Genomic DNA, 26,603 nt, shown 5'->3' on the forward strand with positions numbered 1-26,603 from the left:
TCCCCATCAAAATCCGTCAATTTATAGCTAGAGATATCCGCCTATGTCGGCCTTCCGCTATTTTTATGTTGGCCTTCCGCGTCTGCGTGGAAAGTGGCAGAGCTACAGCGCTGTTTGTCAGAGGTGGAGACATCCCGAAAATCGCTCTTCTCACGAAAACGCCAGTTTTGCTCTACTACCTCCACGGGACTCATCTCCGCCAACGTGCCAACTTCTGTCTGTAGTGCCTGAACCATTTGGGCTACAAACTAATATGACCCCACTATTCTCACGAACATGATGGTGTTCTCCGTTTTGCTCTACGACAATCACAAGTGTCATACCAGGTATAAAAAAAATGATGGAAGTACATTTTTGTTAAATATGTGTCCAAAAAACAAAAATATTTCCTGAGCTTTCTTATATCTCCTAGATATAGGACAGAGACTTCAAAACCCTACTCCTTATTATTTTTTGGGGGGGGCTGTCTGTTTAATGAATTTAATGAATGTGTTTTTCAATTTGTTTCTATGAGCTATAGTACTATTACAGTCCGAATGTAATACTTTAAAATGTGATACCTACAGGGGTCCTAAAATTCTAACTCAAATAGCTAAATGATCCATTTATGACCATCATAAAACAATTCCATATGCTATGTTAGAGAAAGACGCCTCTGAACGATTAAGAACATGAATAATCATATTTGTCTTGGTAAAATGTATTTTATAACACAAGGAAGTTACATTTCATCATCAAAGCGCGTTTTCACCCATTGAGCAGTGGGTGGACACCACTGACACCACCCCCTCCCCACACAGTCCCTGCTGGCAACGCTAACTAACAACAGTAGCTTTGAAGCTGCTTTACAGCAATATGCACAGCACAGCAAGACAACACATACGATAAGCAGAGGAACAACATTTTTGGAAACGTTGTGATTTATCTAGCTATCTGGTTAAACATCTAGCTTAGCTAGCTGCTTTTACCTGAAAACGTGTGAACGTCAACATTTGCCATTTGAGTCCCTTCATTGCCATGGTAACATAGCAACATTTGCGGGAAATGAACCAACTTTTTCTTTCTTTTCTAGTGTCCCAGCCCACATGAACTGAAAAACAAAAGTCCCTAGTGAAATTTGTAAAAACTATTAAAAGTTGGAAATGCGTCTGTATTAGCAAGACATGAAAACCTAAATGTTTTTCATAAACTATTTAAAGCCATTATCAGGCCTACCTGCGACCCCGGAAGTACTTATTTATATATTTGATTGTTTACAATTTTCGTATTGCCACCGCACGGCTTCTTGCTAGAAATCAATACCACAAGTGAAAATGAGTGGTACAAACCAAATGACTTGGGGTGCATTAGTACCGCAAAAGGTTAGTCAAAAACGAATAATGTAAGTTTGTTGGGCTGGCGAAAAACAACCTCAAACCGCAGCGCAGCATTCACAGGCAAGAGTCAGAGGGTGAATTACATAACTTTGCCACCCCCTATGTCCCCCCGTAACTCACTGCGGGGTGAATTTGGTCAGGGCTCCACAGCTGACAGTGAGCTGAGACATATTGAGGAAGCTGCTGCTGATGAAGATCATTATGTTTTAATGGTAGTTCCTGTTTATGAGGCTGATAAGTAAGCTATGGACAACAACATATACCAAATATTGAGAACACTAATAGCCTCACAGGGACAACTCAAGTAGAACAACATATTACAACGACTTCCCAAGCCTTGACAGCTCCTCAGCAAAGGTAACATATCATACTAATTTGAGTGTCCCGAATTTACGTTTACTATGTTATGTCTAGTCTATAAAACTAGGCTGAGTTGACAGGTAAATTGCAACACATGTATCTTAAGTGTTTGAACAGGGCCAAGGTAAGGATATAAGACATGTTTGAACAGGGCCGAGGTAAGGATATAAGACATGTTTGAACAGGGCCGAGGTAAGGATATAAGACATGTTTGAACAGGGCCGAGGTAAGGATATAAGACATGTTTGAACAGGGTCTTCTCTGACATTTCCATTCCTTGTCCACCACGGAGTGCTCAGTCACTGCAGAGGTGGGCACTATGGAGGTCCAGGCACATCTTCTTCCTCACTCCTCAGGTGTTGGTGAACGACCTGTCTCGAGACACCTGCCCCACGCTGCTGGTCAAGTGTGTGGAGATTGACGAGGCTAGGGAATCGCGCCTATTGCCAGGTATCTATCCTAGCACCAGTGGAGCCTGGTTGGAGGAGCTATAGGAGGACGGGCTCATTGTAATGGCTGGAATGGAATTCATGGAACGAAGTCAAACATGTTGTTTCCATGAATTCCAATTCTGCCTTTACAATGAGCCCATACCCATATAGCTCCTCCCACCAGCCTCCACTGCTATGGTCTTATATATTTTTCCTGCTTCTTTACAGAATGTTGACCCGAAGTCATACAAAATTGTGTGTTTCTCTAACTCCAACGATTAACCCACAGATAAAAGGGGAAACCTAGTTAGTTTTTAGTTATCTTTGATGAATCTCTCCTCGGTTTGTATGCTTGTATTAAAGGAACCCTGCATTAAAAGGAGTGGCCTCCCTTTTGACCCTGGGACATGTGACATTTGTTTTGGTATGCCTCCATCTTGTGGCTGAGATTTGTCATTGCAGGGTGTTTAAAAAAAAATAATCTTCGCTACTTGGAAGTACATTTTCCCTCTATGTGATATGACTTAATTCATTATAACTAATTAATTCTAAAGATATAACATATGCATCCCAGGGTGCACTGGACACTCTTACTGACAGTTGTGGCTGCTTCGCCTTTGTGCGGTTCTCTGTGCCCAATAATGTTTGTACCATGTTTTGTGCTGCTGCCATGTTGTGTTGCTACCATGTTGTCATTTGGTGTTGCTAGCATGCTGTGATGTCATGTGTTGCTGCCATGCTATGTTGTTGTCTTAGGTCTCTCTTTATATAGTGTTGTGGTGTCTCTCTTGTCGTGATGTGTTTTGTCATATATTTTTTATCCCAGCCCCCGTCCCTGCAAGAGGCATTTTGGTAGGCCATCATTGTAAATAAGAATTTGTTCTTAACTGACTTGCCTAGTTAAAATAATTGCTTGTCAGTGCAAATTAGTTCATGGTGCGCTGAGTGCTCACTCATTAGAGACTAATCCCAGGAGTGGAGGCCTCTGTACTGTAGCACCCATCTCACTATTCTGTCTCAACTGGCTGGAGTAGTGGAATGCTGTGGCTCTAGAGCAAAGGCCCAATCCAACAACTACAAGTGTTCTATAAAATCCGCGATGTGGAGAACTTGGATGGATTCACGGAATCCAGACATTAAAACATAATTCAACAATATTCAAAATTGTATTGAAATCAACTAAATGTATTGAATTTATTCAAATGTATTAATTTGTCCAAGATTATCATAAGACATTAACAAAATGAATCAGTGATTCGTATTGTCGGTGCTTGTGCGTTTTGTGTAGTAGTTAGCGATTATGCTAATAATGCTAATCGTCTTCTGGTAGATGGAAAGGTTTTTCTCGGTTAAATGCTAACTACAAGCGTAGCCTACCTGGCAGAATGATATCATGATTATTTGCAACAATCAATCAATGATATGATTATTTGCAACAATTAATACATCAATCAATGATATCATGATTATTTGCATAAATTCAGTGGCGATTTGTTTAGCTAGCTCTGCAATCACGTTTGCTTCAGAAACACCACTAACCAAACAAGTGTTTGACTGGTGCACAGTTTAATTAAAGGGTATCTACAACCAAAAATTACAATGTTTGATTTTTCACAGACCTCAAAAGTGGTCTCCCGATGTGGTTCAAGCATTGTGGACTTAGAATGTCCAATTTGGTTGTTTTTTCAGTAAAAAAAAAAAAAGTGGGATTTCGAGTGAAACCTTAAACTAAAATGGAGAAAATGCTATAGGGCTATAAACTACTCCTCAACCACTGTCAACAGCCATCAAGCCACTGGAGCTGAAGTGACTGGTTGCTAGGGGAATCAGAGAAATTAATTATCAGATAGCCAGGAGGACACTGGACCCTTGTGGTGCTGCTGAACAACATGCCCTAGTTAGTGCACCAACTCTAGTCTGATGTGCTGAATTTCTTAACACCCTGACCAAACCGGCCACGCAAGTGCATGTGCCATCATGCGCATGTTGATTTTGTCCATCTACACCAGATGTGATCATGACACGCAGGTTGAAATACCAAAACCAACTATGAATCAATTATATTCATTCAATTAAATACTTAGGTGTTTGGCTAGACTGTAAACTCTCCTTCCAGACTCATATTAAACATCTCCAATCCAAAATCAAATCTAGAATCGGCTTTCTATTTCGCAACAAAGCCTCCTTCACTCACGCCGCCAAACTTACCATAGTAAAACTGACTATCCTACCGATCCTCGACTTCGGCGATGTCATCTACAAAATAGCTTCCAATACTCAGCAAACTGGATGCAGTCTATCACAGTGCCATCTGTTTTGTTACCAAATCACATTATACCACCCACCACTGCGACCTGTATGCTCTAGTCGGCTGGCCCTCTCCACATATTCGTCGCCAGACCCACTGGCACCAGGTCATCTATAAGTCTATGCTAGGTAAGCTCCGCCTTATCTCAGTTCACTGGTCACGATAACAACACCCACCTGTAGCACACGTTCCAGCAGGTATATCTCACTGATCCTCCCCAAAGCCAACACCTCATTTGGCCGCCTTTCCTTCCAGTTCTCTGCTGCCAGTGACTGGAACGAATTGCAAAAATCGCTGAAGTTGGAGACTTTTATTTCCCTCACCAACTTTAAACATCATCTATCTGAGCAGCTAACCGGTCGCTGCAGCTGTACATAGTCCATCTGTAAATAGCCCACCCAATCTACCTACCTCATCCCCATACTGTTTTTATTTTATTTACTTTTCTGCTCTTTTGCACACCAGTATCTCTACTTGCACATCATCATCTGCTCATTTATCACTCCAGTGTAAATCTGCTAAATTGTAATTATTCGCTCCTATGGCCTATGTATTGCCTACCTCCTCATGCCTTTTGCACACACTGTATATAGACTTTATTTTCTACTGTGTCATTGGCTTGTTTATTCCATGTGTAATTCTGTGTTGTTGTCTGTGTCACACTGCTTTGCTTTATCTTGGCCAGGTCGCAGTTGCAAATGAGAACTCGTTCTCAACTAGCCTACCTGGTTAAATAAAGGTGAAATAAAAAAAGTGGGGGGAGGGTCGAAACACACATGAAACATTCAATGGACATTTAGCTAGCTAGCTAAGTTTGACTTGGGAGATGAACATTGGGTTGTTATTTAACCTGACACGCCTATGGTCCAGTAGAGGCTGGTGGGAGGTATTATACGACGGGCTCATTGTAATGGCTGAAATGGAATATATGGAACAGAGTCAAACATGTTGTTTCCATATGTTTGATACCGTTACATTTATTCCATTCCAGCCATTACAATGAGCCTGTCCTCATATAGCTCCTCCCACCAGCCTCCACTGCTATGGTCTTATATATTTTTCCTGGTTCTTTGCAGAATGTTGACCCGAAGTCATACAAAATTGTGTTTCTCTACTCCAACGATTAATCCAGAGATAAAAGGGGAAATCTAGTTAGTTTTTAGTTATCTTTGATGAATCTCTCCTGGGTTTGTATGCTCGTGAAAACCAATGAGATGGGATAGGCAGGACTTGCAGCGCGTCTAGCTTCTCAAATAGATGCAAGATCTATTTCAGCGTGGTCGGTTTAGTTTCCCTGTAAGGAAGTCATCTTGGATTATGGTCTAGACAAGATGCCATGGCCACAACAGGTTTGCCTCAGCAACCATCTCCTTCATTGTCTTACTCAATGTTGAGGGCAACTGGTCTAACTTACATATGTGTGCCTCTCCCTGGGCATTGCATAATATCCATGTGGCAGCCTGATATGGTATGGTGATAAATGGTGCATGGTTCCTTTTTGTTAGGGTTTGTGTAACTGATTGTGTTGCTGAGCCCCCAATTGTTCCCTTGTCATGGGAGAAGAATTTGTTCCCAAGAAGGAAAAAAAGGGTCTGCCCCTTGCCATCTTTTGTAGACTATGCATTTTGATCTCCATAAAAGAAATGTACACACTTGTGTGGGTGTGAATCAGGTCATTTGTCAATACCGTGTCAGATGTTCCCTCTGGTGATTCCTGCTCCCTCAGGCACAGCACTGAGCTGGGGCCTAGTAACCTCATGCCTCCGTCAAACATCCAGGTTTCAATAGCCTCATTTCTAGTATGTTGCCATTTCTGTGCTCACTGGCACCAGATCGGTTTGAAGCCGAACTTTACAGATGCTGATCTGTTTTCGTATGTTTGGACTTGACTAATTAAACTTTTTGGGGTTTAAAAGGTAGTCTAGGTTATTATTACGATTGTATATTTTATAGGGAAATATCTATCCCCACCATCTTTGCTAGAATCACACGAAGGCCCACAGATTTAATATCATTTTTATTTCTTAAAGGAAATAAAACATTTTAACAAAAACAATCAAGAAATCCATAGTAGCTTTCGTCATTGCATTTCAAATGTTTTTCTGTACAGCACACTTTTACGAAGAACACTGAAAAATGTTTGCAAAAATCCACCAAACTGCCTTCGTGCCAACTGTTCCCAAAGGACCAGTCTGTTAGTGAGACGTGTTGGAGTCATGGCGGACACCCAGTTCAAATCATTCTGCATGCTCCAATTCCGTAGAACTGTAACGTTACATCCTACGTGGTGTCTGCATCACATTTAGAACTTTAACGTTATATCCTACGTGGTGTCTACATCACATTTAGAACTTTAACGTTATATCCTACGTGGTGTCTACATCACATTTAGAACTGTAACGTTACATCCTACGTGGTGTCTACATCACATTTAGAACTTTAACGTTACATCCTACGTGGTGTCTACATCACATTTAGAACTGTAACGTTACATCCTACGTGGTGTCTACATCACATTTAGAACTTTAACGGTATATCCTACGTGGTGTCTACATCACATTTAGAACTGTAACGTTACATCCTACGTGGTGTCTACATCACATTTAGAACTTTAACGTTACATCCTACGTGGTGTCTACATCACATTTAGAACTGTAACGTTACATCCTACGTGGTGTCTACATCACATTTAGAACTGTAACGTTACATCCTACGTGGTGTCTACATCACATTTAGAACTGTAACGTTACATCCTACGTGGTGTCTACATCACATTTAGAACTGTAACGTTACATCCTACGTGGTGTCTACATCACATTTAGAACTTTAACGTTACATCCTACGTGGTGTCTGCATCACATTTAGAACTTTAACGTTACATCCTACGTGGTGTCTACATCACATTTAGAACTGTAACGTTACATCCTACGTGGTGTCTACATCACATTTAGAACTGTAACGTTACATCCTACGTGGTGTCTACATCACATTTAGAACTTTAACGTTACATCCTACGTGGTGTCTGCATCACATTTAGAACTGTAACGTTACATCCTACGTGGTGTCTACATCACATTTAGAACTTTAACGTTACATCCTACGTGGTGTCTACATCACATTTAGAACTTTAACGTTACATCCTACGTGGTGTCTACATCACATTTAGAACTGTAACGTTACATCCTACGTGGTGTCTACATCACATTTAGAACTTTAACGTTACATCCTACGTGGTGTCTACATCACATTTAGAACTGTAACGTTACATCCTACGTGGTGTCTACATCACATTTAGAACTGTAACGTTACATCCTACGTGGTGTCTACATCACATTTAGAACTTTAACGTTACATCCTACGTGGTGTCTGCATCACATTTAGAATTTTAACGTTATATCCTACGTGGTGTCTGCATCACATTTAGAACTTTAACGTTACATCCTACGTGGTGTCTACATCACATTTAGAACTGTAACGTTACATCCTACGTGGTGTCTACATCACATTTAGAACTTTAACGTTACATCCTACGTGGTGTCTACATCACATTTAGAACTGTAACGTTACATCCTACGTGGTGTCTACATCACATTTAGAACTTTAACGTTACATCCTACGTGGTGTCTACATCACATTTAGAACTTTAACGTTACATCCTACATCAGCTCTGATTACGGGCAGGAAAACAACTAACCTAAAGTGTAAAAAGCTGCAGAGGCCAAACAGTTAAGACTAACCACCACTGAAACAACTTGGTTAAAGGCGCCCGTTATAATATCACTACACTGAAGTCATGGGGACGACCGTTTCTTTGAACTACTTTCAGACTGGACTTGGCGATTGAAGTGATTGAGATGCTGTTTGTTTACATACTGCTGAATGGGGTACATGGTAAAATAATGGTTATGACTGGTCATTAACCCGCAATGAGAAAGATGATCTCCTGAACAAGACTTTACACAGTGATGATTTGGCAAAGTACAGTTACCTGACATACTGTGACTAGTGTTGTCACAGCTACTTCAATATACAGCCCGGTGTTGAGCAATAATGGCCTATTCTCCTTTAAAACAACTGATAGATCTAGAACTTTCCTATGTATTGTTGAGTCAACAAAATAGATATTATGATACATCACTTTTCTTATGTTAAATTCATCCTCTTAGTAATTGGTTTCATTACAAAATATTTGGAAGATAGAAAATACCTCTTGAATTGTTATTTTGAGCTTTAATGGATTTTCGTTAAAATGGGGTATAGAACCCTAATGCTGTGGACTAAAAACAAATCACTTTTCTTACTCAGATAACATAAACAAATATAACCGTGTATATGATAGGTTCCATGCATTTACTCTGTTTTCAATCTTACTCGTTTCTCGTCAGCAGTGTCAGGTAACTTGCAAATAGTGCACACACAAATAGTGCACACACACAAAGCAATGTCTGGATTGGAACATTAGTTAAATAGAGAGAGAGACAGAAATAGGTCGTTTGTGAACATCATGGCTTTAAGAATGAGGAATGCATTGACTCTCAGAAAGAGCATAGAAAAGTGTAGTATGCAGCAGATGGCATGCTCGATTGTCATACAACAAAGCTCAGTGATTTTGGTTTGTAGTAATACGTATTTTCTGTCTCGCCGTGCTTATACATTCAGACTGTTGGCTGTAAAATTTATCCGGTGTTTGTCTATGTGTCATGCTCAGTGTTTCATTGACAGAAAGAGAATGACACGATTTACTTACACTTCACAACTAATAAAATCCACCCTCCTATAGCATTAAATTGTCTAAAAGGTGGTAGTTACCATGGTGAAGACTGCACTTATCCCCCCTACAGCAGACTGGAATAGCAGTCATCGTTCAGGATTGTTAATTACCTGGTAAGAATTCCAGTTCTTCAAGGTGTACAGTGTGACTGGCGCAATAATTAGGATCCACCAGAACCATGTATTTAGAGAGATGGGACATTGAGTTTTTCTGCATTATGATGCATTTACATGACACTACAACATTCTATGGCAGCCATGTTAGCTGTCCATTAACATGACATGGGGAATATTTAAACAATGCTATGTCACTGAATGTCTAGAATTATATTTTACAACCTAAATTTGGCCCAACTCTCTAAAGGCATGGCTCTAATATCCATCCACTTTTCACAGAACATCAAGTAAACGTCACGACTCCTCACCCTTCGGAGGTCGTCAAGACTATCAGGGCTCAACATTAACGCTTGTCCGGGACAAGTAAACGTCACGACTCCTCACCCTTCGGAGGTCGTCAAGACTATCAGGGCTCAACATTAACGCTTGTCCGGGACAAGTAAACGTCACGACTCCTCACCCTTCGGAGGTCGTCAAGACTATCAGGGCTCAACATTAACGCTTGTCCGGGACAAGTAAAAAAACAAAAGTTGGGCAAGCAGAATATAGATTTAAGTTATCCGAATGGACAAGTAAAAAAATAATCACAAGTGTCTTCCGTATGCGATGTTTTGCACACTGTTCGCATCGGAGTAGAATTGTATTGCATTGACAGGCGTGTGCACATTTGTTGATATTCCTTTCTATTTTTTTATCCAGTTATAGCTCATTTTTGGTCAGCAAACAGAGTACGGTCATTAAAATCCTGGAAAAGTAATGGTGTGTGAATCACCTGCGTGGGTGAGCAGGCCCATGGACAGACAGACATTGTAGCAGTGAGGTAACCTGTAATAATGACAGACAACAGACTAACTACATAGCCAATTCAAAACATCTTGTTTAGCCTGGCTAGTTCTCTGTAGCTAACTATTCAGCTTTTAGCATGCATTAATGTCATTTTCATGTCACCGGGCACTCCAGTACGACATTGATGAACGGGTGCATTATTAAAGCAATGCTACATAGCCATGTTGTAAAACCTCCTATCAAGCGCTCAACATTGGGAGTTGAGAAATACATCTGACAGTTGGTGAGCTGGGATTCCCCTCTTTTAAACATTGGCCATGTCATTCTGACAACGTTCAAAATATTATTAGAATAGCCTCATTGACAAATAACTCGCACGTGGTCAAAAGATATCCCATGAAATCAGAATATATTAGATAAACGTGTATTTGTTAGTTACCTTGCTTTGAAGTAGTCTACCTTAGCCATTTGTTCCCTGATTAATTGAATAAGGAAGTTATTTTAATGAAGACAAAGTATTTGGTTGTAGTTGTAAAGTTGCAATATTTTATAGGCTAAGGGTGGCCAACCTTCTTCCAGGAGAGCCTTAAAGGGGCAGTGTTGTATTTTGAGACAGGCAAAGAAGCCAATAGGCAGATGGTATTCTACATGTTTGTCTGATTCTCTATTTTATTTTGTAAAGTGGTTCCTTGCATCATACAATGATGTAAAAAATGGTGTTGCAGGCCATTTTTCGACAAGTAAAAAAAAACATCTGTCCTACTTGGTGGATGTCAAGCACTGACTATGTGAGGAAAACAGCAGAGTAAAATATCTAGACTAGATGCCCTATCGTAAAGGTGTTCATGGACCCAAAGGATGCAGCCTCGCACAGGACTAGTAATAAGGGCCCTTGCAGCAAAGTCCCTAAGTCTCTTCATACTAGAACAGGAAGGGGTGAATCAGTAGATTTGGGATAAGGGGGTGTTGGGTGGGTCAAGTTTAGGAGGATGGGCCAAGGTTAGGCTGACCCTCAAGGCCGCTCCAGGAACCAAATCTCGTTCTGTCGGTTCGCCACCGCAGGGTTGGTATAGCCGGCCACGATGAACGAGTCATTCACATGCGTGGCGGGGGAGTCGAGCATTTCCGCCATGGTGCTGATCTCATTAATGATGGTCACCTCGTTTGTGGCACCAGTGAAGGACCTGGAGGTTAGAAAAGGGGCACATAGGAATCGAATGAGATTTGATTCAAGTAAGGGAGGTGTGCGTTTGCAGGTGCAGGTCTAACACTGGAGTCATTATAACTTCCTTACTCTCATTCTGCTGTGTAAATTCACGAGGCTTTTGAATAGACTCTGCTTTGAGATTGTCCAAAACAATATGCTAAATTAAAACAAAACTGCAGCCACTGTCATTTTTGGAAGGATGCAACAACATGGTGGCTAGCATAAAAGTATTGGTGGCTAACTGACTAAAATAATGTCATTAACTTTAGCTAAATAGCCTCATGTGACTGACTTAATGTTTGTGACCAATCGAGGAGCTAGCTAGTTACGTACATGAGATTTGGTTTTGGGTTCCCGAAAACCAGCAAGCTAACTTGTTGACTAACTGTAGGCCGAATTTTTTTGAAATTCACTCGTTTTGCTAGAAACTGTGAACTTGTTTATGCCTCAAACTGACAATGGTTCCAGTAATGATTACAATTTAAAACGTTTATAATTCATCTACTTTCATATTGTATTGCCATAAAATTGACCAAGCAGAGCAAAATAATTCCAAACTTCTACCTTGTGTATACAATGGTGGCAGGCCATTCCTCAATGCTTATTTCAGTGTCAGAAGGCAGGGGTGGCTGGACTTGGTATTCTGTGGGCAGGTAGTAGGCCACAGTGACGTCCCTGGACAAGACAGAGTGGTTCTCGTCCGTACGGATCACAGTCAGGATAGGGATGGTCATACCCAGATAGCTACCTAAGGACAGGACATGGACAACAAAGAGTCAGGAGTCTGAACTAGACTTGGCTAAACAAGGATAAGGTTAGAAGAATATAGGCCCAATGACTCCTATGAAGGCGGTTTTGGACTCACCTGAGGAGTTCTGCTGGCAGATGTATCTCATGAGCTTCATGAAGCCGTAACAGATGCTCTGCTCGTAGGTGTCCTCATGAACCGTGATACACGCCCAGTGGGCCTTCTCATAGTTTCTCTTCTCATAGAGCACGTCTCCACACTGTGTACACACACACACACACACACACACACACACACACACACACACACACACACACACACACACACACACACACACACACACACAGAGAGAGAGAGCACTGGGTCACTATCTATGCATTTAATAAAGTCTAATGCAGTGTAACAGCAACACTTTGTTTCAGCATGTTAATAGAGTCAGTCGTCAGGTTTCCATTCAATTTGCGACAGAATCCAGGTCTATGCCCAAACAGTTCGAGCTTCTAATTTTTAAAATTAATCTCTCCAGAAATAAGTCTCTCACTGTTGCCGCCTGTTATAGACCCCCCCTCAGCTCCCAGCTGTGCCCTGAACACCATATGTGAATTGATTTCCCCCCATCTATCTTCAGAGTTCATTCTGTTAGGTGACCTAAACTGGGATATGCTTAACACCCCAGCAGTCCTACAATCTAAGCTAGATGCCCTCAATCTCACACACATTATCAAGGAAACCACCAGGTACAACCCTAAATCCATAAACATGGGCACCCTCATAGATATTATCCTGACCAACTTGCCCTCCAAATACACCTCTGCTGTTTTCAATCAGGATCTCAGCGACCACTGCCTGCATCCGCTATGGGTCCGCGGTCAAACGACCACCCCTCATCACTGTCAAACGCTCCCTAAAACACTTCTGCGAGCAGGCCTTTCTAATCGACCTGGCCTGGGTATCCTGGAAGGATATTGACCTCATCCCGTCAGTCGAGGATGCCTGGTTGTTCTTTAAAAGTAATTTCCATAACCATCTTAAATAGGCATGCCCCTTTCAAAAAATGTAGAACTAAGAACAGATATAGCCCTTGGTTCACTCCAGACCTGACTGCCCTTGACCATCACAAAAACATCCTGTGGCGGACTGCAATAGCATCGAATAGTTCCTGCGATATGCAACTGTTCAGGGAAGTCAGGAACCAATACACACAGTCAGTCAGGAAAGCAAAGGCTAGCTTTTTCAAACAGAAATTTGCATCCTGTAGCTCTAACTCCAAAAAGTTTTGGGACACTAAAGTACATGGGGAACAAGAGCACCTACTCCCAGCTGCCCACTGCACTGAGGCTAGGTAACACGGTCACCACCGATAAATCCATGATAATCGAAAATTTCACTAAGCATTTCTCTACAGCTGGCCATGCTTTCCTCCTGGCTACCCCAACCCCGGCCAACAGCGCCGCACCCCCCGCAGCTACTTGCCCGAGCCTCCCCAGCTTCTCCTTCATCCAGATAGCAGATGTTCTGAAAGAGCTGCAAAACCTGGATCTGTACAAATCAGCTGGGCTAGACAATCTGGACCGTCTCTTTCTAAACGATATCATAACCGCCATCGATAAAAGACAGTACCGTGCAGCCATCTTCATCGACCTGGCCAAGGCTTTCGACTCTGTCAATCACCGTATTCTTATTGGCAGACTCAATAGCCTTGGTTTCTCAAATGACTGCCTCGCCTGGTTCACCAACTACTTCTCAGATAGAGTTCAGTGTGTCAAATCGGAGGGCCTGTTGTCCGGACCTCTGGCAGTCTCTATGGGGGTACCACAGGGTTCAATTCTCAGGCCGACTCTTTTCTCTGTATATATCAACGATGTCGCTCTTGCTGCGGGTGATTCTCTGATCCACCTCTACGCAGACGAGACCATTCTGTATACATCTGGCCCTTCTTTGGACATCATTTTTTTGCAGATAAAAGGCTGTGTGTGATGACAGTGCACATAAAAACACACACACACACAAAAAAAACAACTTACTGTTAAATTCCCATGTACCGAATTTAAAAAACCAACAAGTTAAATGGGTTTCCATCACATTTAACTCTACTGATGGGTCTCTCTCTCCCTCTCTCTCTACAACCACTGATTATTATTTGACCCTGCTGGTCATCTATGAACATCTTAGCCATGTACTGTTATAATCTCAACCCGGCACAGCCAGAAGAGGACTGGCCACCCCTCAGAGCCTGGTTCCTCCCTAGTTTCCAGTCTTTCTAGGGAGTTTTTCCTAGCCACCATGCTTCTGCATTGCTTGCCGTTTGGGGTTGTAGGCTGGGTTTCTGTATAGCACTTTGTGACATCGGCTGATGTAAAAAGGGTTTTATAAATCAAATTTGATTGATCTTATATTTGTCAAAACAGCAGACAAGCATCGATCATCATGTCACTAGAATAAGACCCTCAATATTTATTGGAAAGGAGCATCAAGCTCATCACCTTGCACGTTCACCATGATGAACTGTGAAATTCATCATTTATTTAATCTGTAGCCTAATAAACTGCATGCTTCCCCGAGTCGTAGTGGGAGGACCACACGCACCATATCATCGCGTGACTCCATGTTGACTTTCGACTTTATCAGTATTTGCGCATAAAAGGCGTTTCCGCCGCCATTTCTCGCATAATACATTTTACAGACAAAAATATCCCACCGTGTCGAATGAACAAATTGTCGGCATATATGCAATTGTACCGAAACTTCATGTTTCCATCACAGCTGTCGTGATTTTATTTTTTTTACGGTGACTTTACTCGCATGAGTACTGTGGATAGAAAAGTGGCCACTGACAAGATTTGGTAACTGTATACCAACAGATGTACCGTTAGGAGCCAGCATGGAGATCATCCTCTTAGTATGGGATGTGTTGATTGACACAAAAAGACTACACAGTGTTAATTGACGCAGGCATTAAAAGGTAACGCATCTCTCCTTTATTTAAACCTACACTCCAGCCAAACACTAACTTGAGGAAAGCAAATCAGACCATTTTATTTATACTTTCGGTCATACACTGTTTACCAGGGGGCAGGGCTACCGACGTTTAGGCTAATCTGAAGATGGTGCTGGCTAAAGCTAAAACTGGCGAGTATAGAGATAGTTATCCACGTCGGCACCAACGATGTTAGGATGAAACAGTCAAGAGGTCAACATAGCTTCAGCCTGTAAATCAGCTAGAAAGATGTCGGCATCGAGTAATTGTCTCTGGCCCCCTCCCAGTTAGGGGGAGTGATGAGCTCTACAGCAGAGTCTCACAACTCAATCGCTGGTTGAAAACTGTTTTCTGCCCCTCCCAAAAGATAGAATTTGTAGATAATTGGCCCTCTTTCTGGGACTCACCCACAAACAGGACCAAGCCTGGCCTGTTGAGGAGTAACAGACTCCATCCTAGCTGGAGGGGTGCTCTCATCTTATCTACCAACATAGACAGGGCTCTAACTCCACAATGAAATAATTTGCAGGCCAGGCAGCAGGCTGTTAGCCAGCCTGCCAGCTTAGTGGAGTCTGCCACTAGCACAGTCAGTGTAGTCAGCTCAGCTATCCCCATTGAGACCGTGTCTGTGCCTCGACCTAGGTTGGGCAAAACTAAACATGGCGGTGTTCGCCTTAGCAATCTCACTAGAATAAAGACCTCCTCCATTCCTGCCATTATTGAAAGAGATCGTGATACCTCACATCTCAAAATAGAGCTACTTAATGTTAGATCCCTCACTTCAAAGGCAGTTATAGTCAATGAACTAATCACTGATCATAATCTTGATGTGATTGGCCTGACTGAAACATGGCTTAAACCTGATGAATTTACTGTGTTAAAATGAGGCCTCACCTCCTGGTTACACTAGTGACCATATCCCCTGTGCATCCCGCAAAGGCGGAGGTGTTGCTAACATTTACGATAGCAAATTTCAATTTACAAAAAAAACAAAAAGTTTTCGTCTTTTGAGCTTCTAGTCATAATCTATGCAGCCTACTCAATCACTTTTTATAGCTACTGTTTACAGGCCTCCTGGGCCATATACAACGTTCCTCACTGAGTTCCCTGAATTCCTATCGGACCTTGTAGTCATAGCAGATAATATTCAAATTTTTGGTGATTTTAATATTCACATGGAAAAGTCCACAGACCCACTCCAAAAGGCTTTCGGAGCCATCATTGACTCAGTGGGTTTTGTCCAACATGTCTCTGGACCTACTCACTGTCACAGTCATACTCTGGACCTAGTTTTGTCCCATGGAATAAATGTTGTGGATATTAATGTTTTTCCTCATAATCCTTGACTATTGGACCACCATTTTATTATGTTTGCAATGGCAACAAATAATCTCCTCAGACCCCAACCAAGGAGCACCAAAAGTCGTGCTATATATTCTCAGACAACCCAAAGATTCCTTGATGCCCTTCCAGACTCCCTCTGCCTACCCAAGGACGTCAGAGGACAAAAATCAGTTAACCACCTAACTGAGGAACTCAATTTAACCTTGCGCAATATCCTAGATGCAGTTGCACCCCTAAAAACTAAAAACATTTGTCATAAGAAACTAGCTCCCTGGTATACAGAAAATACCCGAGCTCTGAAGCAAGCTTCCAGAAAATTGGAACGGAAATGGCGCCACACCAAACTGGAAGTCTTCCGACTAGCTTGGAAAGACAGTACCGTGCAGTATCGAAGAGCCCTCACTGCTGCTCGATCATCCTATTTTTCCAACTTAATTGAGGAAAATAAGAACAATCTGACATTTCTATTTGATACTGTCGCAAAGCTAACTGAAAAGCAGCATTCCCCAAGAGAGGATGGCTTTCACTTCAGCAGTAATAAATTCATGAACTTTGAGGAAAAGATCATGATCATTAGAAAGCAAATTACGGACTCTTTAAATCTGCGTATTCCTCCAAAGCTCAGCTGTCCTGAGTCTGCACAACTCTGCCAGGACCTAGGATCAAGAGAGACACTCAAGTGTTTTAGTACTATACCTCTTGACACAATGATGAAAATAATCATGGCCTCAACCTTCAAGCTGCATACCCTATTCCAACTAAACTACTGAAAGAGCTGCTTCCTGTGCTTTGCCCTCCTATGTTGAACATAATAAACGGCTCTATCCACCAGATGTGTACCAAACTCACTAAAAGTGGCAGTAATAAAGCCTCTCTTGAAAAAGCCAAACCTTGACCCAGAAAATATAGAAAACTATCAGCCTATATCGAATCTTCCATTCCTCTCAGAAATTGTAGAAAAAGCTGTTGCGCAGCAACTCACTGCCTTCCTAAAGACAAACAATGTATACGAAATGCTTCAGTCTGGTTTTAGACCCCATCATAGCACTGAGACTGCACTTGTGAAGGTGGTAAATTACCTTTTAATGGCGTCAGACTGAGGCTCTGCATCTGTCCTCGTGCTCCTAGACCTTAGTGCTGCTTTTGATACCATCGATCACCACATTCTTTTGGAGAGATTGGAAACCCAATCTACATGGACAAGTTCTGGCCTGGTTTAGATCTTATCTGTCAGAAAGATATCAGTTTGTCTCTGAATGGTTTGTCCGCTGACAAATCAACTGTAAATTTCAGTGTTCCTCAAGGTTCTGTTTTAGGACCACTATTGTTTTCACTATATATTTTACCTCTTGGGGATGTCATTTGAAAACATAATGTTAACTTTCACTGCTATGCGGATGACACACAGCTGTACATTTCAATGAAACATGGAGAAGCCCCAAAATTTCCCTCGCTAGAAGCCTGTGTTTCAGACATAAGGAAGTGGATGGCTGCAAACGTTCTACTTTTAAACTTGGACAAAACAGAGATGCTTGTTCTAGGTCCCAAGAAACAAAGAGATCTTCTGTTGAATCTGACAATTAATCTTGATGGTTGTACAGTCGTCTCAAATAAAACTGTGAAGGACCTCGGCGTTACTCTGGACCCTGATCTCTCTTTTGACGAACATATCAAGACTGTTTCAAGGACAGCTTTTTTCCATCTACGTAACATTGCAAAAATCTGAAATGTTCTGTCCAAAAATGATGCAGAAAAATTAATCCATGCATTTGTTACTTCTAGGTTAGACTACTGCAATGCTCTACTTTCCGGCTACCCAGATAAAGCACTAAATAAACTTCAGTTAGTGCTAAATACGGCTGCTAGAATCCTGACTAGAACCAAGAAATTTGATCATATTACCCCAGTGCTAGCCTCCCTACACTGGCTTCCTGTTAAGGCAAGGGCTGATGTCAAGGTTTTACTGCTAACCTACAAAGCATTACATGGGCTTGCTCCTACCCATCTTTACGATTTGGTCCTGCCGTACATACCTACACGTACGCTCCGGTCACAAGACGCAGGCCTCCTAATTGTCCCTAGAATTTCTAGGCAAACAGCTGGAGGCAGGGCTTTCTCCTATAGAGCTCAATTTTTATGGAATGGTCTGCCTACCCATGTGAGAGACGCAAACTCGGTCTCAACCTTTAAGTCTTTATTGAAGACTCATCTCTTCAGTAGGTCATATGATTGAGGGTAGTCTGGCCCAGGAGTGTGAAAGTGAACGGAAAGGCTCTGGAGCAACGAACCACCCTTGCCATCTCTGCCTGGCCGGTTCCCCTCTCTCCACTGGGATTCTCTCCCTCTAACCCTATTACAGGGGCTGAGTCACTGGCTTACTGGTGCTCTTCCATGCCATCCCTAGGAGGGGTGCGTCACTTGAGTGTGTTGAGTCACTGACGTGATCTTCCTGTCTGGGTTGGCGCCCCCCCTTGGGTTGTGCCGTGGTGGACATCTTTGTGGGCTATACTCGGCCTTGTCTCAGGATGGTAAGTTGGTGGTTGAAGATATCTCTCTAGTGGTGTGGGGGCTGTGCTTTGGCAAAGTGGGTGGAGTTATATCCTGCCTGTTTGGCCCTGTCTGGGGGTATCATCGGATGGGGCCACAGTGTCTCCTGACCCCTCATGTCTCAGCCTCTAGTATATATGCTGCAGTAGTTTGTGTCGGGGGGCTAGGTTCATTCTGTTATATCTGGAGTACTTCTCCTGTCTTATCCAGTGTCCTGTGTGAATTTAAGTATGCTCTCTAATTCTCTCTTTCTTTCTCTCTCTGAGGACCTGAGCCCTAGGACCATGCCTCAGGACTACCTGGCATGATGACTCCTTGCTGTCCCCAGTCCACCTGTCCGTGCTGCTGTTCCAGTTTCAACTGTTCTGCCTGCGGCTATGGAACCCTGATCTGTTCACCGGACGTACTACCTGTCCCAGACCTGCTGTTTTCAACTCTCTAGAGACAGCAGGAGCGGTAGACATACTCTTAATGATCGGCTATGAAAAGCCAACTGACATTTACTCCTGAGGTGATGACTTGTTACACCCTCGACAACTACTGTGATTATTATTATTTGACCATGCTGGTCATTTATGAACATTTGAACATCTTGGCCATGTTCTGTTATAATCTCCACCCGGCACAGCCAGAAGAGGACTGGCCACCCCTCATAGCCTGGTTCCTTTCTAGGTTTCTTCCTAGGTTTTGGCCTTGCTAGGGAGTTTTTCCTAGCCACCGTGCTTCTACACCTGCATTGCTTGCTGTTTGGGATTTTAGGCTGGGTTTCTGTACAGCACTTTGAGATATCAGCTGATGTAAGAAGGGCTATATAGAGAAATTAGATTTTTTCTTCCCCAAGTGACTAGGAGGCTTATTGAATTGGCTGAGGGGATTACTTCTTCCCCATCCAAAATAAAATGGCAATCCCAGTCACATATCAGCTTTCATCATATTGTAAACACACCTAGTCAGCCTTGGTGTCACGTCTCAACAGAAACATGTGGTTGTCATTGACAGTAATAGTAGAAATGCGCTGGCGCTGCGACCAGGATTTTAAACCACAGTCCTTGGGGAACATATGAAGCGTAATCAGTTCTCAGACGACAAAATTAAGTTGCCATTCATCCCCATCAACCTTTGTGTTTAGGCGGTGGGGGAAAGCATCATTCTTGTTCTTGGACTCTGTATTGACTTATCAGACTCTGAGACTCCTTCTCACGTCTTCTTTTTTTTTTTAAATGGCCAGATCAGAACAGCTACAAGGGTTGTCCATACCTCACTTCAAATGTAGATGGTGCTTTCTCCTTGAAACAATCACAATTACCACAGGAACCAAATTGTGTGACTTTTTTGTGATGTGCAACAACAACTATCAACTGGAGAGAAACTTTCAAATGCAGACAAGTGGGGAAAGATGAAGCGCGAGTTGGGCGACTATTATTATTTATTTATTTTTCCCCCCAGCATTTCATACTAGCTATATGCAAGTAAAAAGAACAGCTACGCAGGATGAATTTATCATAGTTTATTGTTAGAGTACAAACATTTATGATTTTTTTGTATGGGTTAATGAATAAGTTATACAACTAAACAAAGTACATTATTTTATGTAAACATTTTATAAAATGTACATTTTCTAGATTATCCCTAACCCAAGATGTACTCTCAAGGAGCCTACCATTACAATATATACAAAACACCCCTGTACAGAAGACGCCTTCGTCCAATGATGTATGTGTAATGTAATGGATCGGGAGTCATGATCCAGGGCTAGATTATCACCTTGGCTAAAATGGTGGAATTAACAAAGACGCCTTAATACGACAGAAGGTCCTTAATAAGGAAGTGTTTATTGGCCATCATCTCCCTCCTCCAGAAGAGGAAGAATCCCTGACTGTCTAGTGATGTCCTTGTCTGATTTTGAACATGTTTACAGGTTGCTAACAAGCTAAACAGCATGATCTTTACACAGGTGCATCTTGTGCTGTAGAGAATAAAAGGCCACTCTAAAATGTGCATTTTTGTCACAACACAATGCCACAGATGTCAAGTTGAGGGAGCGTGCAATTGGCATGCTGACTGCAGGAATGTCCACCAGAGCTGTTGCCAGAGAATTGAATGTTACATTTCTCTACCATAAGCCACCTCCAACATCGTTTTAGAGAATTTGCCAGCATGTCCAACCGGCTTCACAACCGCAGACCACGTGTATGGCGTTGTGTGGGCGAGGGTTATGGTATGGGAAGGCATAAACTACAGACAACGAATACAAATGCATTTTATCGATGGCAATTTGAATGCACAAAAACACTGTGACGAGAGCCAGAGGCCCATTTTTTGGGGTATGTGACCAACAGCTGCATAGATGTCATTGGAAATTCATAGATTGGGGCCTAATGATTTTATCTTAATTGACTGATTTCCTTATATGAACTGTAACTCAGTAAAAATCAATGAAATTGTTGCATGTTGCGTTTATATTTTTGTTCAGTATAGTTAGTGTTTCTGAGCTAGGCCTTTGCACATGCATTTCAGTACATATCCTGCTGACCGTGTACTGTGATGCATTGAAACAAACAGCTAACTCCAGTTTAAGGAAGCCCAGTTTAACACAGCACAGAAAGAGGAACCACTGATCCATTAAGGTTAAGCGCTAAAGTCGAGTTTAAGTGTGTGTTAATCTGTTTCTGCTTTTAGAGTACGGTAGACCCTAAATCCAGTGTAAAACATGACTTTCTTGTTGTCACACAAGACGAGTTGCAGGAGGAACTGGTTTGCCTCGTTTGCGTGCCTCTTCAAGCGGCTCCGCCTCAGGCAGAGGATTCTGATCGTAACGGATGGTCAGGGTACGCTTGCCTCCACCTCATCGCCAGAACTGCAAGGTGAAAAGGCGAAAATGCTTTTAAAATGAATACTACCAGCTCTACAGCTTCTATTCCAAATACAGGCCATGCAAATTAATACTTGGGAGTTCCTTTTCTTCTAGTGAAACTCTGACAGAAACTCTACATACAGGCCATGCAAGTTAGAGTAGATGGGGCAGAAACTGAGTCTTCATTGTGAAAGATTATAATTGGGAACTATTGACAGGTTAAACCAAATACCTCAAACCCACAACAAACACTAATGAAGTTCAGATAGCAAGTCTATACCTGAGCATGATTTGGCAAGCATATATATATATATATACAGTGGGGAGAACAAGTATTTGATACACTGCCGATTTTGCAGGTTTTCCTACTTACAAAGCATGTAGAGGTCTGTAATTTTTATCATAGGTACACTTCAACTGTGAGAGACGGAATCTAAAACAAAAATCCAGAAAATCACATTGTATGATTTTTAAGTAATTAATTAGCATTTTATTGCATGACATAAGTATTTGATACATCAGAAAAGCAGAACTTAATATTTGGTACAGAAACCTTTGTTTGCAATTACAGAGATCATACGTTTCCTGTAGTTCTTGACCAGGTTTGTACACACTGCAGCAGGGATTTTGGCCCACTCCTCCATACAGACCTTCTCCAGATCCTTCAGGTTTCGGGGCTGTCGCTGGGCAATACGGAATTTCAGCTCCCTCCAAAGATTTTCTATTGGATTCAGGTCTGGAGACTGGCTAGACCACTCCAGGACCTTGAGATGCTTCTTACGGAGCCACTCCTTAGTTGCCCTGGCTGTGTGTTTCGGGTCGTTGTCATGCTGGAAGACCCAGCCACGACCCATCTTCAATGCTCTTACTGAGGGAAGGAGGTTGTTGGCCAAGATCTCGCGATACATGGCCCCATCCATCCTCCCCTCAATACGGTGCAGTCGTCCTGTCCCCTTTGCAGAAAACCAGCCCCAAAGAATGATGTTTCCACCTCCATGCTTCACGTTTGGGATGGGTTCTTGGGGTTGTACTCATCCTTCTTCTTCCTCCAAACACAGCGAGTGGAGTTTAGACCAAAAAGTTATATTTTTGTCTCATCAGACCACATGACCTTCTCCCATTCCTCCTCTGGATCATCCAGATGGTCATTGGCAAACTTCAGACGGGCCTGGACATGCGCTGGCTTGAGCAGGGGGACCTTGCGTGCGCTGCAGGATTTTAATCCATGACGGCGTAGTGTGTTACTAATGGTTTTCTTTGAGACTGTGGTCCCAGCTCTCTTCAGGTCATTGACCAGGTCCTGCCGTGTAGTTCTGGGCTGATCCCTCACCTTCCTCATGATCATTGATGCCCCACGAGGTGATATCTTGCATGGAGCCCCAGACCGAGGGTGATTGACCGTCATCTTGAACTTCTTCCATTTTCTAATAATTGCGCCAACAGTTGTTGCCTTCTCACCAAGCTGCTTGCCTATTGTCCTGTAGCCCATCCCAGCCTTGTGCAGGTCTACAATTTTATCCCTGATGTCCTTACACAGCTCTCTGGTCTTGGCCATTGTGGAGAGGTTGGAGTCTGTTTGATTGAGCGTGTGGACAGGTGTCTTTTATACAGGTAACGAGTTCAAACAGGTGCAGTTAATACAGGTAATGAGTGGAGAACAGGAGGGCTTCTTAAAGAAAAACTAACAGGTCTGTGAGAGCCGGAATTCTTACTGGTTGGTAGGTGATCAAATACTTATGTCATGCAATAAAATGCAAATTAATTACTTAAAAATCATACAATGTGATTTTCTGGATTTTTGTTTTAGATTCCGTCTCTCACAGTTGAAGTGTACCTATGATAAAAATTACAGACCTCTACATGCTTTGTAAGTAGGAAAACCTGCAAAATCGGCAGTGTATCAAATACTTGTTCTCCCCACTGTATATTGAAAGGTTAGATTACATAAATCGACAATGAACTATTGAAAATTACAGAAAAGATGCATGACATAATAGACAACTACCTTAGCTCATCTGCCTCCTCTCCATGACAGGCAACACAGAAAAATACATTACGGTTGATTAAGGAGTCTACCTAGTTTCGGGGTAAACATACGCTAGATAGAAAAGCTGCAGGGTAGGCCTGATGCTGGTCCTCCTACCAGGCTTTGGAGTGGACGTCCAGGTTAACACAGTCTGCACAACCTGCTCCCTTGGAATCAGTTTCCCACATTATTGTATTTTAAAATTAGTCCACAAAGTGTTTTGAACACACTTTAGTGTTATCAGTTATCTGTGTAGGGAAATATTCATCCACTGTAGTTGTCAAGCTTCAGAACTAGTTATATTGGTAAGATGCAAAGCTAGCTACTAAGTTGGCCATCGTTAGCCATTCTCAGCTAACTGGTGGCAGTGTTAGCCTAGCTGGCTAGCTAGCTAAGCAGCAACGTTAACGTGAACAATCTTACCTTCAAAATGTGTCCCGACATCAATTTTATTTTTGACCACCCATTGGCATCGTAGTGCAGGGACTTTGGGGAAACAGTGAAAAGTTCATTCGACTTGACTCCCTCCTTTGTAGGAGTTACATCCAGGGACGCAGCAGTATGACATGTTTGACTGCGTTGCCTAGGTTTCTGGTCTCGGTTTCCCACTCTAGCCTCATTTTAGTGCAGCCGGAAGTGACGTGTTGTGGTGTGTGTGAATTAGGCGAATAGGACCACACATTTTACAATGAGTCTTAGAAAGGGTTGGGTGCTATGCAAATGTTTTATTTTTTATATGGTATAACACAAGGGGTGCCATTTTGTTCCAATCTAAAAACGAACAATTATGCTAAGAAAGTACTAAGGAATTCCCATAGCAGATGCTAGCTAAATGCTAACAAGCACAAGCGAACAAACAAATTGCAAGGCCAGAAAACCCAGCTCATAAAGTTTGACAACTTTCTCAAAAGGTTACTCAGTTTGCTGCACGCACAAAACAAATATTAGACAGTAGGAATCTTGATACAGGAGAGGATTGATCTGTCTCTGCTGTAACCAAGAAGCTTTATCTTGCAAGCTAGCAAGTTAGTTAACCAAATGCAGAGCATTTTCTTGGCACATCCTAGATATTAAAAATCATTACGTTGGTATTTCAAAATACCCCGGTATACGGTATTCCGCCCAAACGTAGTCTTGTTGCTTGGCCAGCAGAGTACACATTGGTTCGTTGGTGAATGAGTCAATCATAGACTTGCCTTCTCCTTACGCGTGATGAGGGTGAAGGGCACCTGCTCCCGGTCGTGTTGGCCGTTGTTGTTGCTGGTAATCTGCTGGATGGGCTCAGCCATATCTGTTTTGGTGAGAAAAACAAAAAGACTTGGTTAATTTCTATTGAGTTAAAATCAAGAGGTTCAAGTAGGGTCGACAGTCTGGAAACTTCACAAGTTTTGTCAGGGGCTGTATGCTTGTTGACAATGCTATAGTCCTACTAACTAAACAATATGTTATTACATTTCCTGACTTGGGCTCTATAGATTCAGAAAAACTGGTATTAGCTGCCAACCTGCCTAATAGAGGTCAAACTAGTCAAGGCAAATGTAGACCCCTGTGGCATGACTGAAGTACAAGACGTCTCGGTTTCCTCTTGCAGTCTATAGACGATAGTGTTCAGTCTAAAGACCATACATAGTGTTACAGCTTCTCCAATAACTCATGACTAGCCAGCTTCTCCTGGTGATGGTGTGAGAAAGGCTTTGTCATGTCAGCCAGGGCACAGTGCCAGTTTGTCAGTGCTCATAAAATGTCACTCTGGTAGAGGGGAGGGATGCCAAGCTGCCCAAGGTAGACACACACAGCCAACAGTATGCCATGAAATTACTCTACTGCACTATTTCTCTGTAAACACAGCAAGCAACAACTTCACCTCTTCGACGTTAATAATGACAAATTCCTTCGACTTTCCTCCCCGTTATATCTGTCGTCAAGGGGCTGTGTTCTCTAGCTGCCCACCTCTCCCATTCAGCAGGACTACTAATGAATGTAGGCTATCCTTCCTTGGCATTGAATACCAACCGTGGCTGGACAAGTATCGGTTCTCTCTGGCCCTGCTATTTAGTCGGTCACACCATGTCCATTTCTGGCTGCAGCAGGCATTACCCACACTGATACCAAACAGCTATCTTGAATGTATGAATAATAGTTATTAAAAATACCCTGGAATTTATTTTTTAAATCTTATTTACTCTGTCAAGTTTCAACCCCTGGTATCATATAAACACACATATGACATAGAAGAATGCATAGAATTGCAGGAAATTAACTTGAAAACAGCAACATGGGTTGCAAGGTGGGGGGGTTTGTTACTAGGCCGGTAAATTACATTATCCATCTGGACCTTTGCCACCTAGGAAATTTGTGTGACCGGACCTTCTCAAATAGTACTGGAGTATTCCTGCACTATACTACCATCAGTATCTGACAGTCTCACTAGCCTGAATCTAGGGCAGGGGTGTTGAACATACGGCCCACAGGGTGTCATACCTCCAGCCCGTGAGGGGGTAAGAGACTAAATGTTGAACTAAAAATCTGAGATTATTATTTACATGTTTTAGGGCAGTCAGAACATTCTTGCAAAACAGAAGAATAGCATACCAGATATATCTGGGGATTAGCGCCATTGCTAAATGTCTGGACAAATGATTCAAGTGCTGCTTTGTGTATTTGTTGATGCATTGTTTGTCCAGTTGCTGAGTCGTACTAAGCTCTTGGGATCAGATCGGAATGTCAACATAGCAACTGGAACAATGGCTCT

General features: G+C 42.3%; 1 protein-coding gene and 1 long non-coding RNA gene across 3 annotated transcripts in view; one reads left to right on the forward strand and one right to left on the reverse strand.

Moving 5' to 3' along the window:
* Positions 1-1,265: 1,265 nt before the first annotated feature.
* On the forward strand, positions 1,266-21,415 carry LOC139553895 (uncharacterized). Of its 2 annotated transcripts, XR_011670755.1 has the most exons (3): positions 1,266-1,733; positions 2,036-2,186; positions 19,238-21,415. It is a non-coding gene; the product is annotated as an uncharacterized lncRNA (long non-coding RNA). The 2 variants fall into 2 exon arrangements; XR_011670754.1 differs by having other exon boundaries at positions 1,266-2,186.
* The window catches only part of LOC139553894 (heme-binding protein 1-like), a 31,168-nt gene continuing 11,040 nt past the window's right edge, over positions 6,476-26,603 (reverse strand). Inside the window, exons 2-5 of the mRNA XM_071366653.1 lie at positions 25,048-25,142; positions 12,221-12,362; positions 11,920-12,103; positions 6,476-11,332 (exon numbers count right to left, since the gene is read on the reverse strand). Coding sequence (XP_071222754.1) covers positions 11,161-11,332; positions 11,920-12,103; positions 12,221-12,362; positions 25,048-25,142 — 593 coding nt within the window. The 3' untranslated portion in view covers positions 6,476-11,160. The remainder of the gene's footprint in view (positions 11,333-11,919; positions 12,104-12,220; positions 12,363-25,047; positions 25,143-26,603) is intronic.

The sequence above is a fragment of the Salvelinus alpinus genome, chromosome 25 (assembly GCF_045679555.1).
Source record: "Salvelinus alpinus chromosome 25, SLU_Salpinus.1, whole genome shotgun sequence".
Classification (NCBI taxonomy): domain Eukaryota; kingdom Metazoa; phylum Chordata; class Actinopteri; order Salmoniformes; family Salmonidae; genus Salvelinus; species Salvelinus alpinus.